The 16241-nt window shown below is 38.0% G+C and overlaps 1 protein-coding gene across 1 annotated transcript in view; it reads left to right on the forward strand.

The window, feature by feature from the left end:
* The window catches only part of PREP (prolyl endopeptidase), a 104793-nt gene that overhangs the window by 22543 nt on the left and 66009 nt on the right, over window positions 1-16241 (forward strand). The window contains exon 7 of the mRNA XM_086461335.1: window positions 3947-4052. Within this exon, the coding sequence (XP_086317461.1) occupies window positions 3947-4052 (106 nt within the window). The remainder of the gene's footprint in view (window positions 1-3946; window positions 4053-16241) is intronic.

Below are 16241 nucleotides of genomic sequence, written 5' to 3' on the forward strand. Positions count from 1 at the left end.
TTTCTGTCAAACTCCTTTGGGTTATAGAACTCACTGATGTAAGAATAGCTTTAGTGACAGAGACAGACCTAATTGGCGTCCCACCAGCAATATGCTTTTGGTATTCCTACTTCAGATTAAACATAAACTGCTATCAGCTCTTCACTAGTCCAGCTGGGAATGTGGAAGGAAAAACTCATTAGATGCACTCAGATTTGCTGTCGTCAGAGGTTCTGAATTGCCCTTGCAACAACATCAGAAATTTGCAAATAAGTTTTCTTTCTTGGGTAAAGCGAGCAGTCTTAAGTTAACTCACAGCATCGAAGAACAATTTCATGTGGGTTCTGACTATGACTGAAAGAATTTTGTGTGTCATACTCTTAAGTTTAACTGAAATTTATATTTGTGTATACCACTTGCAGTTATTTAACATGTTTTATGAATTGGTGAGTAAGAGAAGGAAACTTGGTACATTTACAAGTATAAACAGTTGTTTAAGCAGCATATTGCAGTCACGAGTTTAATTAAAACTGACAACTGGCAGTTAATGTTTGTCTAAAAAATCTGAAGATGCTTCTTGCAAAAAAGATCACCTAATCTTAGTTTCCATTTTTGGGTATACTTCTATCTTGGAAAGAGGAGGCAAAATATCTCAATTTTGCAAGCTGCCCTGTTAAAGCTATCTTAGCTGTTTCATATAATGGGGTTTTTTGGTCCAGTAGGAATCTTAGGTGTTCTTTTCTATATGCCTTGTGAGCTTTCGGCTGTATGGGCTTTTTTAGAGGTATAATTGGTTGTTGACAAAACGCCTGTTAAAAAATACAACTTAGAAATGCTCATTTGGGTGTGTTTTTTGGGGTTTGAGGGGTCTTCCATTGTTGGGGTATTTTTTGTTAGCTTTCATATACTGAGATTTGGCTCTGTGTTACTACTAAGTTCCCTTCTTGTGTCTTCAGAACTGTGGATCTGTTTGAATAGCAGTGTAGTTAGGATCTAACTCTTCTAAAACTTATTTTGCATGACTGATTCTACAGATATTTTGCATATTAACCAAAGTGAATCTAAGAAGCAATTACAATATATGAATAAGAATTTTTTTGAAGATGTGTTTAGGACCAAATGGAAAGTTTCTAGAATTCAGATTCATATTTTGTGACTAGGGTTTAAATTTCCATTAGATATTGTCATACAAGAAGGTGGACAGGAAACAGCCTTCTGTATCAGCTGTTAATAAAATATCTAAATCTGGTAATTCTGAAATATGCTCAAAACAGCTCCGTCAGGAGAGGGAAACTTCCTAAGTTGATGACTTCCTGTTACTTCCTGCCTTTCCCTGATGGACTTGCACTTTCAAAAGCTTTGCCAGGAAACAGGGTATGTTTGCAAAGCCTGAGTAGAAAGAAGGATTCATTGATGACTTTGTGTACCAGCAGACACCATTTTGGAAATTTTATCGTGTGTGTACATGGATGTGCAAAAGCAAACAAAGAAGCTTCATCAGGAAATTTAGAATGTGGTTGTATCTTACAATTTTCATTTAATAGTAGCATTAGATGTTTGTGTGCATAAACCAAATGAAAATGGCAAAAATGAAAACTCCATAAACATCATTTAGTTTGTCACAGTAAGCAAAAGTACCCTTCAAATTGCCAGCTTGGGTAGTTTCTAAGAAATTTCATACTGTTTTGTGACAGAAAGCACACCTTATGAATTCCGTCACTTGAGAACTTAAGGGTAGATCTGCTGTGAATTAAGTGACTGTCATTCAGTCGGACTAAGCTGCCAGCCTTTTTCCACCTCTGAGACAGACTTCTGGCAGATACCTTAAGGCAGCCAGAAATCCAAAGCTAACCTTTGCCACTTGGGTATTTTTTTCTGTTGTGTTTCTGTTGTATTACTGTGAATAACAGTATTAAATAGGTGAGTATTCAGCTTTTGCTTTAAAAAATAGATTGACAGAGCAGCTATGCACAGCAAGCATGTTTGCCCTATGCCAAGTGCAGACCTGATGGCCATTATGAGCAACTAAATTTTGGTTTTCCCATTCAAACAACAGCTATTGTTCTGATAAAACTGCTCTGTACGCAGTACTGTGATGGCATGTATAGAGATGTGCGTGCGTCAGCAAACTGGTCTTACAGGGCTTAATTCACCAAGAGTGTGAATCTAGAGTCGTTTGATGAACCTCCGTTTTGGCATATCTAGGATATTCAGGGGCTCAAACACTGACCGTGTTGGAGTTGCTGAAGAGAGGAAGCATGGTGAGGAGATCTCATCATGTAGAAGAAGCAGCAGTCAGTTTATTTGGACCTGTAAGATGCACTGAGGGCCTGTTTTAAGAAGTTAATGATAGACTCTTTTCTATAGGTTCAGTTTAGCTGACCTGTTACACTGTAAAATAGGAATGCTTACACAGGGATCAAAATAAAGACTTGACTGAGATAAATGCCTCTTAAGTATTAGTGGTTTCAGCAGCACAGTTTTTCCTTTGATGGATGAGAAAGTGCAGTCCCGATACATCTCTGCATCTCTTAAAATACATGAATATGTATAGCCCAAATTCCTGGTTTTTCAATGAGGTTCATGTCGCTGCTGGGCTGCATTTACTTCCATAGGATTTGGGGGAGGGGAGGTAAATTTCCTTTCGCATGGAATTGATAACCTTTCTAAGTTCAGAAATTTTGACATCATCTTCATAAGAAACTTTTAAGGTTTTTTGGGAGGGGGTTTGTTTGTTTGGGGTTTTTTTTGGACAAAAGCCACTGTTTGCTCCGTTGTGTCTTTACAAAGATGGCTAAATTAGCAAATACTCTTGCACAATTTAACGTTGGATTTGAATGTTGACTTTATAATCAGTGACTAGAGAGAAACTGGACACCTACATCACCAGATGTGGCTGCCGTGTAGTTTTTTGAGACATTTCTATTGAGCTACATAAAGCCCTGTTTGAATTGATGTAGGAGGGTTCTTTTGAGTACTGTACTTAAGTAGGAGTCTGGCAATCCAGTTGATCACAGGACTAAACTGTGCTTTGTATTCAACATAGTGGATTCAATTAAACTCCTCCATGTTCAAGGCATTGACTGTGAGATATTTTTAGTGTGGCTTATGTTTTTGGTGGTGTGGGTTTTTTGGTTTGGTTTTTTTTCTTTGTTCTTGCCAGCAGGTTGTAGAATTAGACTGTTTATACAGAGTCCATTCTTAGTTACTGAAATGTCAGGTTAGTGCTGTACATTCGTTGTTGTATTGGGTTTATGTGACAAGCTTTTGGTATACTGGGGGGCTACAGGGGTGACTTCTGTGAGAAGAGGCTAGGGCTGCCCCCATGTTGGACAGAGCCAATGCCAACTGTCTCCAAGGTGGACCCACGGCTGCCCAAAGCTGAGCCCATCAGCAATGCTCGTAGCACCTCTGTGATAACATATTTGAGAAAGGGCAAAAAACGCAGCACAACAGCTGTGAGAGAGGAGTGAGAATATGTGAGAGATGCAACCCTGCAGCCACCAAGGTCAATGAAGGAGGGGGAGGAGGTGCTCCAGGAAGGGATAGAGCAGCGATTCCCCTGCAGCCTGTGGAGAAGACCATGGTGAAGCAGGTTGTCCTCCTGCAGCCCGTGGATGTCCACCGTGGAGCAGATACCCACCCTGACTCATTTAGACACCTTTTTAGCTGGAATACTTTTGACAAACATAAACTTTCTTTTTTTAATTCACAGTGGAAATAAACAGGTAATGCTCTTCAGTTTTGATCCTCTGAAATGTCAGCAGACTATACTTCCCTTATTTGTTGATGTAAGCGATGAGTGTGGGTTCTTTGTGAGTTCTCATATTCCATACGTGTCTGTTGATACAACTAACTGTAGCATCAGTTTATTTTTTGTTAGGAGTTTAGGGCCTAACTTTTCAAGTTGGATTTTTTTTTTTTCCAGAGGATGAATCTCATTTGATTTTTCTGTAACTTCTTACAGATATCGGACGATGGTCGATATGTCTTGCTGTCTATCCGAGAAGGGTGTGATCCAGTGAACAGACTGTGGTACTGTGATCTACAGACAGAGTCTCAGGGTATATCAGGTATGTGTTTCCTTGTTTTTAAGTTTTGTTTCATTTTAAGACAATGTAAGAGTTGAAATACTTTATTTATAAAAACATGTGTATTACTTAATGTCCTCTCTTTTTTCCTAGTGCAGAGATTGTGAGAAAATATGCACTGCTTCTGATAGCATTCCATTTGCTGTTATGATCAGTAGATGGAAAACTACATTTTTAGTTCTATAGTTTGTTTAAAAGGTCACAAGGAAAAATTGAGATAATATAGGCAGCCTTACCAGTATATGTTCCGTTTCTTTCTACACCACTAGTACTTTTCCATGTTCACTTTTTTTTACGTTTTAAAAATTCATGTGTCTCCCCTTCAAGCACTGATCTCCCTTTCTTTTAAAAAGGTACCTGGTTTATAAGTAACAATTTTTTTTTCTCCATATAGTACTTGGAAACAAACAAAAATCCTCTAATATTTTAGTAATATAAGTTTGCTTTCTAGCATCATTATTATTACAGTAGAAATATCTACTTACATTTCAAGGACACATGCATGAGATGCTCCTTCCTTGCCTTCTACTTGGATTAGCCTTTGGCTTTTGTGTATTTGGCTTTTTAGCTTCCATGCTCTGGGCTGAAATGACGATTCTTTGCTCTATATGGCTGTTGTTGATGCTTGACGTAATTGGTGGGTTTACTGATTGGTGGTTCTGTATTTCCAGAGTATTGGATTATAGAAATCTCTTCCTCAATATGGGCTTTGTCTAGAATACAGCTTAGCTTTTTTTGATTCTTTGTGGCTTCTGTCTTCAAAAACTTCAGAAACAGAATAAATACTGCAGTAGCTCCTTGTTAAGTATTGGATCTCAAGAAACTTGTTCTTTTGCCCATAAACAGAACATTCAAGGTTTATGAGTGTGGTTAGAACTGATAGTAGCTCTGCAATGAGGGGCGTATAGTTCTGTTTCATCCCTGCCTTTGTTACACTACGTGGTTGTGTGGTCTTCCCTTAGTTCATCACCAAGTCTTGGTACAACATTTTGAATTTTGGTAAGTTCAGTGTTAGTACTATGTCCAGTTTGGGGCCCCTCTCTGCAAGAAGGACATGGAGGTGCTGGAGAGGGTACAGAGGTGGGCTACCAAGCTAATAAAGGATTTGGAGCATGTCTCGTACGAGGAACGGCTGAGGGATCTGGAGCTGTTTAACCTGGAGAAGAGAAGGCTGAGGGGAGACCTTATCGCTCTCTACAACTACCTGAAAGGAAGTTGTAGCGAGGCGGGGATCGATCTGTTCTCCCTAGTAACAAGTGATAGAACAAGGGGAAATGGCCTTAAGCTGCACCAGGGGAGGTTCAGGCTGGATATTAGGAAGAATTTCTTTACTGAAAGAGTTGTCGGGCATTGGAACAGGCTGCCCAGGGAGGTGATGGAGTCACCATCCCTGGAGGTGTTTAAGAGACGGGTAGATGTTGTACTTAGGGACATGGTTTAGTGGTGTCGATAGAGCTAGGACAGAGGTTGGACTCCATGATCTTGAAGGTCTGTTTCAACTGAAACTGTTCTATGACTCTATGGTGATAATTTACAGTTTTACGCTCCTTTCTGGGGGATTATTATTTTTGGTTTGTGGGCATGTCACTCTCTCCTTTTATAAAGGTATTTCTTAATTACTTCTAAAATTATCTTGGACAACTGAGTAGTTGTTTAATATCCTCTTGAATGTAGAAAACGACAGGCCTAATATAAATCATTACAGATGCTTTCCATGCAACTTTATTACAAACATAAAACTGTGTAGCTAAAACTGTTTAGTACAGTGAAGCATTTTCATAAATGATAAATTGCATTGTCATTCAAGTTGACACTTTCTAGCTAGAGATAGAATACACAAAAAGCATAGCTTTCCTCCCATATTCACCCTCTCATTTATAGATACCCTGGACAACCTTGTAAAGAATACTAGCATCAAGGCTTGAAAGACCATGGATGAGATAATGAAGCTTCTATTTTGTGCTACTTGGTATAAAGTAAAACTACAGTTTAACCTTTTCCGGGCTTGGAAGTGCTTCTTTAAAAAGTTTTTTCTCTGAGCCAGTCTTTGACTTCCAGTTTGTTTGTTGTCAGGCAGGAGTTGATCCATCCCTCCAAATTCTCCCTTTTTGCCTACAAAAGGAAAGATCTAGCTGTAACCATTTGCTTGCACAAATTCTCTATTTTATAAACTTAGGAACTCTCCGTATCTGTCTCACTAAGTTACCAAATGCATTTTCAATATAAAGACTCTTATCTTTACCTGTGTCTTCCTACCTCCATGTTGGTAAGCAGAGACCAAACAGTAAACATCTGGGATGTTTCCTAGAGTTGATCTTACATGCAGATGTAAACACCCTGAACCACTGGTCCTTCAGCCTTTGGTGGCCAGAGGCACTAAGTTGAGCAAACAGTGATAGATGTAAGCTTAATTCTTGGCTCTCTCAATCTAGGCCACAAGAGGTGTAATTTCAGTTCAACGTGTAATTTTCCTGGGAGAGCAAGTGTAGAAGAGGTTGTTTGTGAAGTTAGGAGAAATGAATGCCAAATTTCATTATTTAAGCTGTTTTAGACAAGTAAATAAGCAGCTCTGTAATAACTGAGTTTAATGGCAAGTCTGTTTCTTAAGACTTACATTTAACTCTCAGTTTGTACAGAGAGCTCAGTAATATCTCAGGTTATGTTCAGGTGGTTTAAGATTAAGTGAAGCTTAGAGAACTATGTATAACAGAAGCACATTCTTAACAAAACCATGAGATACAAGAATACTGGCTCTTTTTATACTATTACAGAATGCAGTGTTCAGTACAAGGGTCTATCAATGTAAGTATCAAACCATTCAATTGTTATGAAGTGTTAAAAGAATCAAGTGTCTTGGAAAAGTATATGTACTTTTAAAATGTGTTACATTATTCTTCTGTCTTTTAGAACAGAGTTTATGCGTAGACCTCATACCTTTGGTGACATCTAAGATACTTCTTGCCGTTTTCCTCCTTCACAACTATTGAATGTTTAATCTGAGCCTTTTTACTTGACCTGTTTACAATGATGTGTTTGTTAAAAAGTACATTCTAGTGTTCAGAGTATCTCACCTTAGTTTTGAAAAAAATATAAAGCAAAGCCAAGTAGGATAGCTAGTGTTTTTCCAGTGTCCTACATGGTATTTGATATAGATAAATAGATTTTCAGGCCATTTTTTTTTTCTTTCCTACTTGCTCTTTTAATCCAGGTTGTCCATTAGAAAATTTTCTTTTTACGCTTTGGATCTTTCAAGTCTCGTCTCAAACTTCTTTAGACTTACTCAGAGGGCATCAAACACAAAAGGCAGTGAGGCCTTTTCCAAAGGTAACAGGCAGTAATATTTTACATGGCATCCATTACTTACAACATGTATTTCTCCGTGAGGAGGTAAAAGTAACTGCTAAGCAGAAGTTAACGGATGAGATTCTAATTCTTAGAAAGATTGTGACAAAACCCTTATTGTAGAATGACACGATTCAACAGATTGTTTTTAAAGCTCCTCTGTAGCATGTATTGTTCATAAAATAGTGTTTCAATCATGTAATCATGAACTTATCTTTTTTTTTTTTAAATGCTTTCTGTCCCGAGGTAAACGTACCACTACATAGTTTAAAATGCTACATGTAAAACCGTGAGTTAATTGCACAAAAATGCAAAGAACTGATTCTCATATGTGACTTACTACCTGAAAAACCTATTTCCAAGTGTCATGTTAACTAACTTAGAGGCACTTTTCTTGATTTTTGATTGCTAATAGTACATTGTTTTCCTTTGACAGGAGTCAAATATCTTAGTTGTTTAAACAATTTTCATTAAAAAGAACATGTTCTCATAGTCAACATAGATGACCACTGAAGAGTGAATTTCTTTTCCTTCTGATCTGCTGATGCCCTGTGGAGTTAACGGTAGTTCTGTTACTATTTCTTAGAGATGATGGTTGCAATTATAAAGGCTGCTTATTTGGCCCCCTTGCTAACAAATGGCTGTGAAGAAGTCATGAAGTGGCAGTCAGTGTTGCAACCTCAGTACTGACTGCCAAAATACCGGGTGGTTGTCTGTAGGAAAACTGCAGGGCTATCTGTGAAATGCAGTTCCTTATGGTTATAGATCAAGAGTTTATTCCCAAGATAGAGAAGCTTATCTTTTTACTGGGAGATAAATATCCATATTTCATGATTTAAGAAAAGTAACGTGGGATAATTTGATTTTTAAAAAATCAGTGCGGTTACTTTTTTACACCTGTGTATATTTTCATAGTTCAAAAGCAAAGAAAATGAGTTCTGAAAACTGAAAATAAATGTTGTTATTAACACTTTCTGCTTCTGAAAACATAGAAGGAATTTCTTGGAGGTGCAAAAGTGTGTCTCTCTCATGATAGGAGCTATAATAGCCAAAAGCTAGAGGAAGAGGAGAAGGTCTCCCCTACCTGTAGATGAGATGTAAATTTGTAGAGGAAGGGGTGAAAATAGCAGAATACATTGAAAGACTTGAGAGTGTACGTGTGTGTGTGTACGTGTGTGTACGTTCCCTAAACAACTTTCTTCTTTTACACCTGTGGCAAAGTTTGCATTAGAAAATTCTGCATAATGTCTCTCTCAGTGGGAAGAATGTAAGGACAAGATAACAAAATATAACCGAAAAGTTGCACAAGATCTAGGTCCGTGTGTGTCTTGATCTACTATATTGAAAAACTGGTGGTTTATTTCTTACCTAAGATGCATCGGATATTTTAATTATTGAATATTTTGCAGTGTTGGTAGTAACTTCTGTGTTAGTTTCCTTCAGACTAATATTATTGAAACCACAAGTTACTAACTTCTTGCCTTTTTATAATGGTGAGGTATGTTTCACAGCTTTAAAGTTGACTTGTTTAGTGTCACACTTCAGCATTTAACTGTTACTGTACTGATGATGATCTTAATTTCTGGACAGGAATGGTTGCTTGTTTAGCTTTGGTTATCTTAGGACTCAGTCCTCAGTATTAAAACTTGGTTTAGAGTTACTGAATAAATACTCCAGAGAGTTCACAATCCAGGGTCTGCTGAAGCCTTAAACGATTCAATAGCAATTTGACAAATTGAAAAATGTAGTTTCTTGAAAACAATCTAGCCTTACCCAAAAAGAAGCACTAAGGCTTTTCTATTCAGTGAAGTCTGTGCAAACAAATTTCTCTTAGCAATAACACGTTATCAACACCATTCCCTGAATGAAATGAGAAATTTTTTTTCTTCTTCTAAGCCTAAATTCTGTAAAACAAATGAGTATCTCAAATTGATTTTGTCCAGAGAGAGTTTGATTAGTTAAGAGATGTCTTCACTGCATAGTGTGTACAGTGGTAGAATTTATTAACATCTGTTTAAAGCTTTGCTTACTAGGTTGGTCAGCCTGCAAGGATTACAGTGGTAATATAGGATGAGATAACCTACAATAGCTGCTGAATCATTTGTTTCACTAATGGATGTGTATGGATGGATGTCTTCTGTTCCTTACTTGAAGCTTGTTTTCTATGGAAATAAGAGATGCTTAATCCCACTTTGTTTTCTGAACCATTGGTACCCAAATCCAATCAGTTGCGTTGGAAAGATATGAGTCCCAATGGTGCAGCCCTCTCAAGAATGCATGGGAGGTTGAGTGGCCAGGGAGGGGTGAGAACCGGGTAAGTAAAGGCTGTGGCATAAACTTGATCTTGTTATACCTTGAAGATTTACTCAGATGAGTAATGTTATGGATGCCTGAGCTGTGGACAAGGCTTTAGAAGAAATTTTGTCTTATTAGACACCAGACACTTTCAGTTAAGGTTCTTTCCCCAGTGGATTATGAGAGGCATGAAAGTCAATGGAAGTTTGTCCTTCAGCTGTGACATTTGTAACAGCTCTCTTCTGTGTGAATAAGATGACACTCTGCTTATGCTGAATCTTAATATAAATTGAGATAAAATGTCAGCCGACTGTATACAAATCTGTACACCAGGTTCCGTTAGTCCCAGTGTTCAGAGACTTAAGTGTCTCTTCATTGTATAAAAGATTCTGTTTATGCTTCATAAGCCTTTTAAGAAGACTTTTAAGAGGCACCCTTCCTGTGCATTTGTTTACTTGGATTGTTACAGTGTTCAGCAGGGCTTTGTCATCACAGGGGATTGTGGTGACCTGAGATGGCACAGTTTCAGAACCAATCCGTGGATTAGAAGGAACAGTAATAAGCACAGCTAGGTTTCTAGAGAGCTTCTTAAACAACCTGTTTTCTATTCTGACTTTTCCCAGAGGTGACAACTGTAAGTCATAGGTCTATTCATAGTGTGTTAGACAAATGTGTTCTCAGAGCTGAAGTAAAAGTCTAAACGCTGGAACTGGGAATATACACTGGACTATCATAGTAAAGGAGTATTAGCTGATGTGGTGGTGTATGATTCAAAGGACGTATAGGATGGACAAATAGGGTAATTCTGTTTGGGTTTAAATTTGTAGGCCCATTTTCTTGAATGGGCTATTAACTGACATGTAGGTTGGGTATGTAATAACAAGGCCAAGTTGCTCTGAGCCATTAAGCGCATCCGACAGCTAATTGCATCATTGACTGCTGTGACATCCAAAGTGTGGATGAAATGGTTAATAGATTTTCTTACATTATGCTGTACGGCAGGAATTTGGTCACTGCCGAATTCTATGTTGGAGGTAAAGTGAGAATCACTGCCAGACCCTAGATGCGTTAGAAAAGATGATGGACTGAATTTACCTGTTTAGACGATTAGCTAAGGCTCCTGCATTCCTGTGTGCCCCCTGTAGCTATTATGCAGAAAGAGTCTGTGTGAAATGAGAGTCCTCAGGATGATTCAGTCCACGTGGAATACAAGTAGCCCTCTGGGCTGGACCTCTGTGCTGATTGCAAAGGGTGCCCATGGCTGTTAGCTCACATGCTGCTGGAAATAAAGGGAGGAAAAGAAAAAGGAAAGGCCACAGAACTGAAAGCTACTTTCAAAAATTAATACAGAAACATCCCTCGCATGGCATTTGAAAAAAGGACAAAGCTGAGGTGGGAGAGAAAATGATCTGATTAAAACACAGGTGTTCATGAAAGATGATCTCAAAAAAGGGAACTAGTTGCAGGACTATTTAAGTGCATATTAGTTATTTCGGAAATTGTACTGGCTGGCAAAGAGGGAATGAGAGAAATTGCAAAATGAAGGAAAATGCTAGGATATTATAGGTGGCCTTGGATCTAGCAGATAACACATCTGATATAGATGCTTTTTGTATGTTTTAAGGACAGAGTGCTTTGACACTAAAACTCCAATTCAGTGACCTTAAAGAAGAGGTGAAATAACATTAGATTAGAAAGAGGAGAGGCTTTGATTGTATCAGTCAAAATGCCTTTACATCCTGGAGATGCTCGCTGAGGAAAGACACATACAAATAGTCTGAATTTGCAACTGAAAGCTGAGAAGATGACTGTTGTATTTTTATTAATTTTTTAACACCATGTTAAGGTGATATTGACTAAACTAGTTACTGGATTGTTGAAGTTGATTGACCAAAGAAAGCTGCTGTCAAATATGCCAGAGACAGGACTATGGCTTTGTAGTGAGGAGAGAAGAAATAACAGAGCTGGTAATTAAGGGAAAGGACCTAATATATGGAATGCACCTCAAAACTGAAGGGTCATGACTGGTTCTCTGGTATTATAAATGGTTTTGTAGTAATTCTGTACTTAGGCTGTCCTCCTGTTGTCCCCACCACCACTTTTTTTTCCTCCTTCCATAACAGGCCCCCGACACCCCTGTTCTGTGTTTGGACCTGTCCTTTAAAATCTAACAGATGCTGGTTATAGGACTGTTCTTTATCCTGTTAAATTTTAAGATACATCAAAATTTAAATACTGTTGGAGCAACAGGTAAAAATAAGTGCGTGTATGTATACTTAAGGACTAAAGCCGCACTACCACTGTAGAAGCTGAAATGCTCAGTGTACTGAGTTATGTTGTTCTACAGCAGTGTCGTGGCTGTAGCAGGAAGGCTGAAGGATAATCTTTGGGGGTTTGTTTTAGCTGAACTAGTCTAATTCAGCACATAGGTGGGCATACAGGAGGGGGTTGTACTCTTGTAGAATATTTCAAGTCTGGTATCAAATAATTTCCCATTGTTCTGAATTTATTTATATTTTAAAGTCATAGTTTAGAAAGTTACATTGCAGTTTCTCATTGCAGTAGAGTAAATATGCTGTACTTGGGGAGTGTTGTTAGAATTAAGGTTGACTAGCTCATTTGTGGGATTCGGTTTGAACTTAACATATATTAAAAAAGTACAATGTTTTTGAAAATTTTTTTACATATATGTTAAGAGACCTGCTTGATCAGAGTAAATTTTTGGTGGTGTGAAAGAAAAAAAAAAGTGTCATTTTCCCTTAAATAACACAGTATCTGGTTGAATTATTTTGCTTAAATGTGCAGGGTACAGTGGAGAAGCGGGTCGGGAGGGATCCATCTTGGGAAAAGAAAGAAAGAACAGGAATGCAAAATGAAACAGTACTCATGTGTGGAAATGAAAAACACTTATCACATATCTGCCTGACAGAACTCAGAAGATGACTGTGAATTCAGGGATGAGTCAGCTACTGTGGGAATTATTGAGCAACACAATATAGCCCATAACAGGCTTACAGGAGTTCAGATATGTCTTTCCCCAGCAGATGGAAGGAACATGTAGTCTTCCCTTTTTACTTTTATTTACATGTAGCACGTTTTTGTAGCAAGAAAAAGATATCCTTTTTTAATTTCAAATGAAATTAATTAGTTTCTGTAGAAGCTTTTTTGCCTCCTTAAGTTGTGATCTTTTTCCATATTTATGATCAATTACATGCCTATCCCGTTTTTATTGGTTATCTAGACAATACAAATAAATAAGTACATCTGCAGCTTTTCTATCTTAGAGGCTGAAAGGGAAGATCCAGATTGTCCCACAAGGATCAGCAAGAACTGGAGCAGAATGAAATAAGCAGTTCGCCCCTTTTTGCTAACAGTCTATAAATAAGAGGAACAATGCCTTGCTTTCCAAAGCAGCAGAATAATATTGTAGCTTTTCTTTACCCCACTGGTCTTGTTTTCTGACTAAGAGGTCTGGTAGGCAGTGATGCTAAATCAAAATGCCTTGTTTCGAGGTGCCTGACTTAGGTTTTAGCTCACTAACCTTGAGTTATCTTTATTTTAAATTATTTCCATTTTTTTCCACAGAATGTGATGCTTCCATTTGCAAGAATGGAAGTCTTGTTCAGTCATCGTGCTAGTGAAGAAGGATTACTGTACCAGGCCTTACAAATAAGGAACATAATATATATTTCCATGTTTGGATCTGTAACATGACCTGGACGTTACAACACTGAAATATTTCAATATTTATGTTTCGGTTTCTTTCCTACCCCATGGAACCTGCAGTCTTGAGCTACATTTAAATCCTATAAAATTCAAACAGACCGCAGAAAAGAATGCATGATAACCTGCCTACTGAGCTTCTGAAATTAGGAAATAGGCAGTGCTGAGGTTGAGAGGGACAAGGTTGAGACTACAGGGGATGTAGGCACTCCATGTTCAGTAGGTAGCTACATCTCTGAGGTATCACGAAATACGCAAGGAGGTGGTGTTTTTCCTGTAATGGCATAGCATGGAGAACACAGACTGTCTTTGCTTTGACTGTGGGTGTTGTCTCTTGAGATGAGACTGAATTCACTCCATACTTTACCTTCAGCTGAGCTTCTTAGCTTAGATATCATATATATATTTCAATCAGAATCTAAAAAGTTGGGGAAAACATGTTCGACGTGTCAACCGATCCAAAGTAAATTGCTTTGATGTAGAGGGAAACTCTGGCTTAACTTTCTCGCCAGTTACCTTTTTGTGAAATGTGGTTTGCCAAATACTTGCCACTTCATTATTGCTTTAGTAATCTTGAGTTAATGCGTTTCATTAACTTCCTGCACGGCATGAGTTGTGGCTTCTCTTTGCATGTACTCTCTTTAGATTATAAGAGAGGAGATAATTAAAGTCCGTGCAGTCAGGACTTTCTTTAGTTCCGCTGTACTGAGGGCAGTTGTGTCTTGTGCATTCATTGATTCTTGATATGTTTCAGTGGCTGTGGACCAGTGGAAGTTAACTTGCCCTGTATTGGGCAGGAAATGATCTTGACTCTGAGTAGAGATCATACCTAATAAATGGGAGTAGACTATTTCTAAATGTTTAAGAGATTTAAAGGATCCGACTTGCTTATTTCTGCACGTCAAACTTGAAGTGTGTCAGATAGCCCTTCCCCTTTTACTATGTGTGATTACTCATGATATTTTGTCAACAGCCAGAGGTTAATGGAATTACAGTGCAATCTTCTGTAATAATCCTTGTCAGTTTGTTTTCCCCAGAAGATAATCTACACAGCAGTGTTTCTGTTTCTTTCCGCAAACATTACAGGGAGCATCTAAAGATCTTTTCTGCTTCCCAAGTTAGCTAAAATGTTCTTCATGCTTCCCTTCCACCCTTCACAATCTTTATACTGTATACAGACAGAGTAATTTTCCTGTTCAAATATTCAGGTTGTTTGCTAGGTTTTTAAGTGGGCCATTGTGAGCTATTTGTGCCAAGAATGTTCATTTTTAGAATAGAAAATCGCTGTGATAAGTAACTTATGACAAATACATAGCTATTTTTTATTAGAATTTTAAATTAGTTTGAAAAGATAAGACGTTTGAGGGATATTGTTTCCTGTACTCCCCTACTACCACGTGCATCTTGTGAATCCCACCAGGTTAATACAGTTTGCGGATTAGTTTTTACTGCAAAACTCTTCATGTTAGAAATGACCAGGTTTACAAACTGGAACTTTATGTTTACAATTAACTTAACCAAATACACTTTTTAAAAAAGCTTTTATTATCTCATACCAAAGTGTTTTGCAAATACTCCATTCCTCAAGACTAGATACCTGTGGTCATAATTCACAATATTGTGTCAAGATAATGCTGGGAGAAGACACTGCTAGGAGAAGACAGCTGGACTGTTCTTTAAGCTTTTGGGGTAACTCCTGTGCTATACTCTGCTTCAAGTAGCTGTGACTACGGGGGCTTTTCCCTTAATGCTTGCCTCTTTGTTTGCTTATGGGGTGGGGTTTAGAAAGATTAGGGAAAACTAAAATGATGGAGTTCTTGTCAGGATTTCACCACTCTGTCAGCCACTGAACCAACTAATGCAGTTTAATTTTGCTGTATGAAATTTCAGTAGCAGAGGTATAACAGCTGTACATGGTGTCAGGAAGGACAGCACTGTGGGTTTGTGTCCAGAAGGTTATCCCTCAATCAAGACTCCAGATTTCCCTACTTATCTTGTCAAGCTGCAAGTAGGATTTGCAAGCCTTGACTCTTACAACAAACATTTTAAAGTGATCTAATGCTTTAAACACACCCATTCTCTCAGTAGTAAGCATTGTAAGGCATAATTTTTTAGTAGCTATTTTATTAAACTTGCCTTCCAGAATACGGACAGCACTCAAAAGTTTGCTTGTATGTTGAACCAGTCAAACAAGGAAACTTTCCTCATTAATCACTTTGCTTAACTGTTGTTCTTGGTAAACCTGAAAATGCCTCATATTAGCCAAACATCTGGATACAGAGTAAGCAAGCAGTTATATATTAGCAAACCTCATTGTACACCTTACAAAAAAACCCACAAAAATCCCAACACAAAAAACCCCCAAACCAAACGAAAAACAGAGACATGCTAAGAAAAAGCACTGCTTACTGTTTCCTGTGCCTCGTAATAATTTTGTTTTTCCCTTTTCTTGAGAAATGAAATTGTTTCTTTTCAATTACATTGTCAGCCTTGAGTATTTTTTCTTTTCTGTGTGTGGTTTGGTAGAGGGAAGATGGTATTTAGCACAAATCTGTGTTGTGCACCAAGAAATAATTGAAAGCTCTTTAATCAGCCTTGGCTGTGAGTTTAAACCAACATGACATGGCCAATTTGTCTTGTTGAAGTTGTTCTTAACATTGACCTTTTTCTTTATTTTGTATTATGGTAGCAGCTATGAAGCCTAATGAAAAATCAGGATCCTCATGTTGTGAGCACTGTAGAGCTGATTTATGAGTAACTGACTCAGAGCTCTGGACAGAGCCGTGCTTTCCTCTTCCCGGGGCAGCTGAA

The sequence above is a fragment of the Leptosomus discolor genome, chromosome 2 (assembly GCF_034619465.1).
Source record: "Leptosomus discolor isolate bLepDis1 chromosome 2, bLepDis1.hap2, whole genome shotgun sequence".
NCBI lineage: Eukaryota > Metazoa > Chordata > Aves > Leptosomiformes > Leptosomidae > Leptosomus > Leptosomus discolor.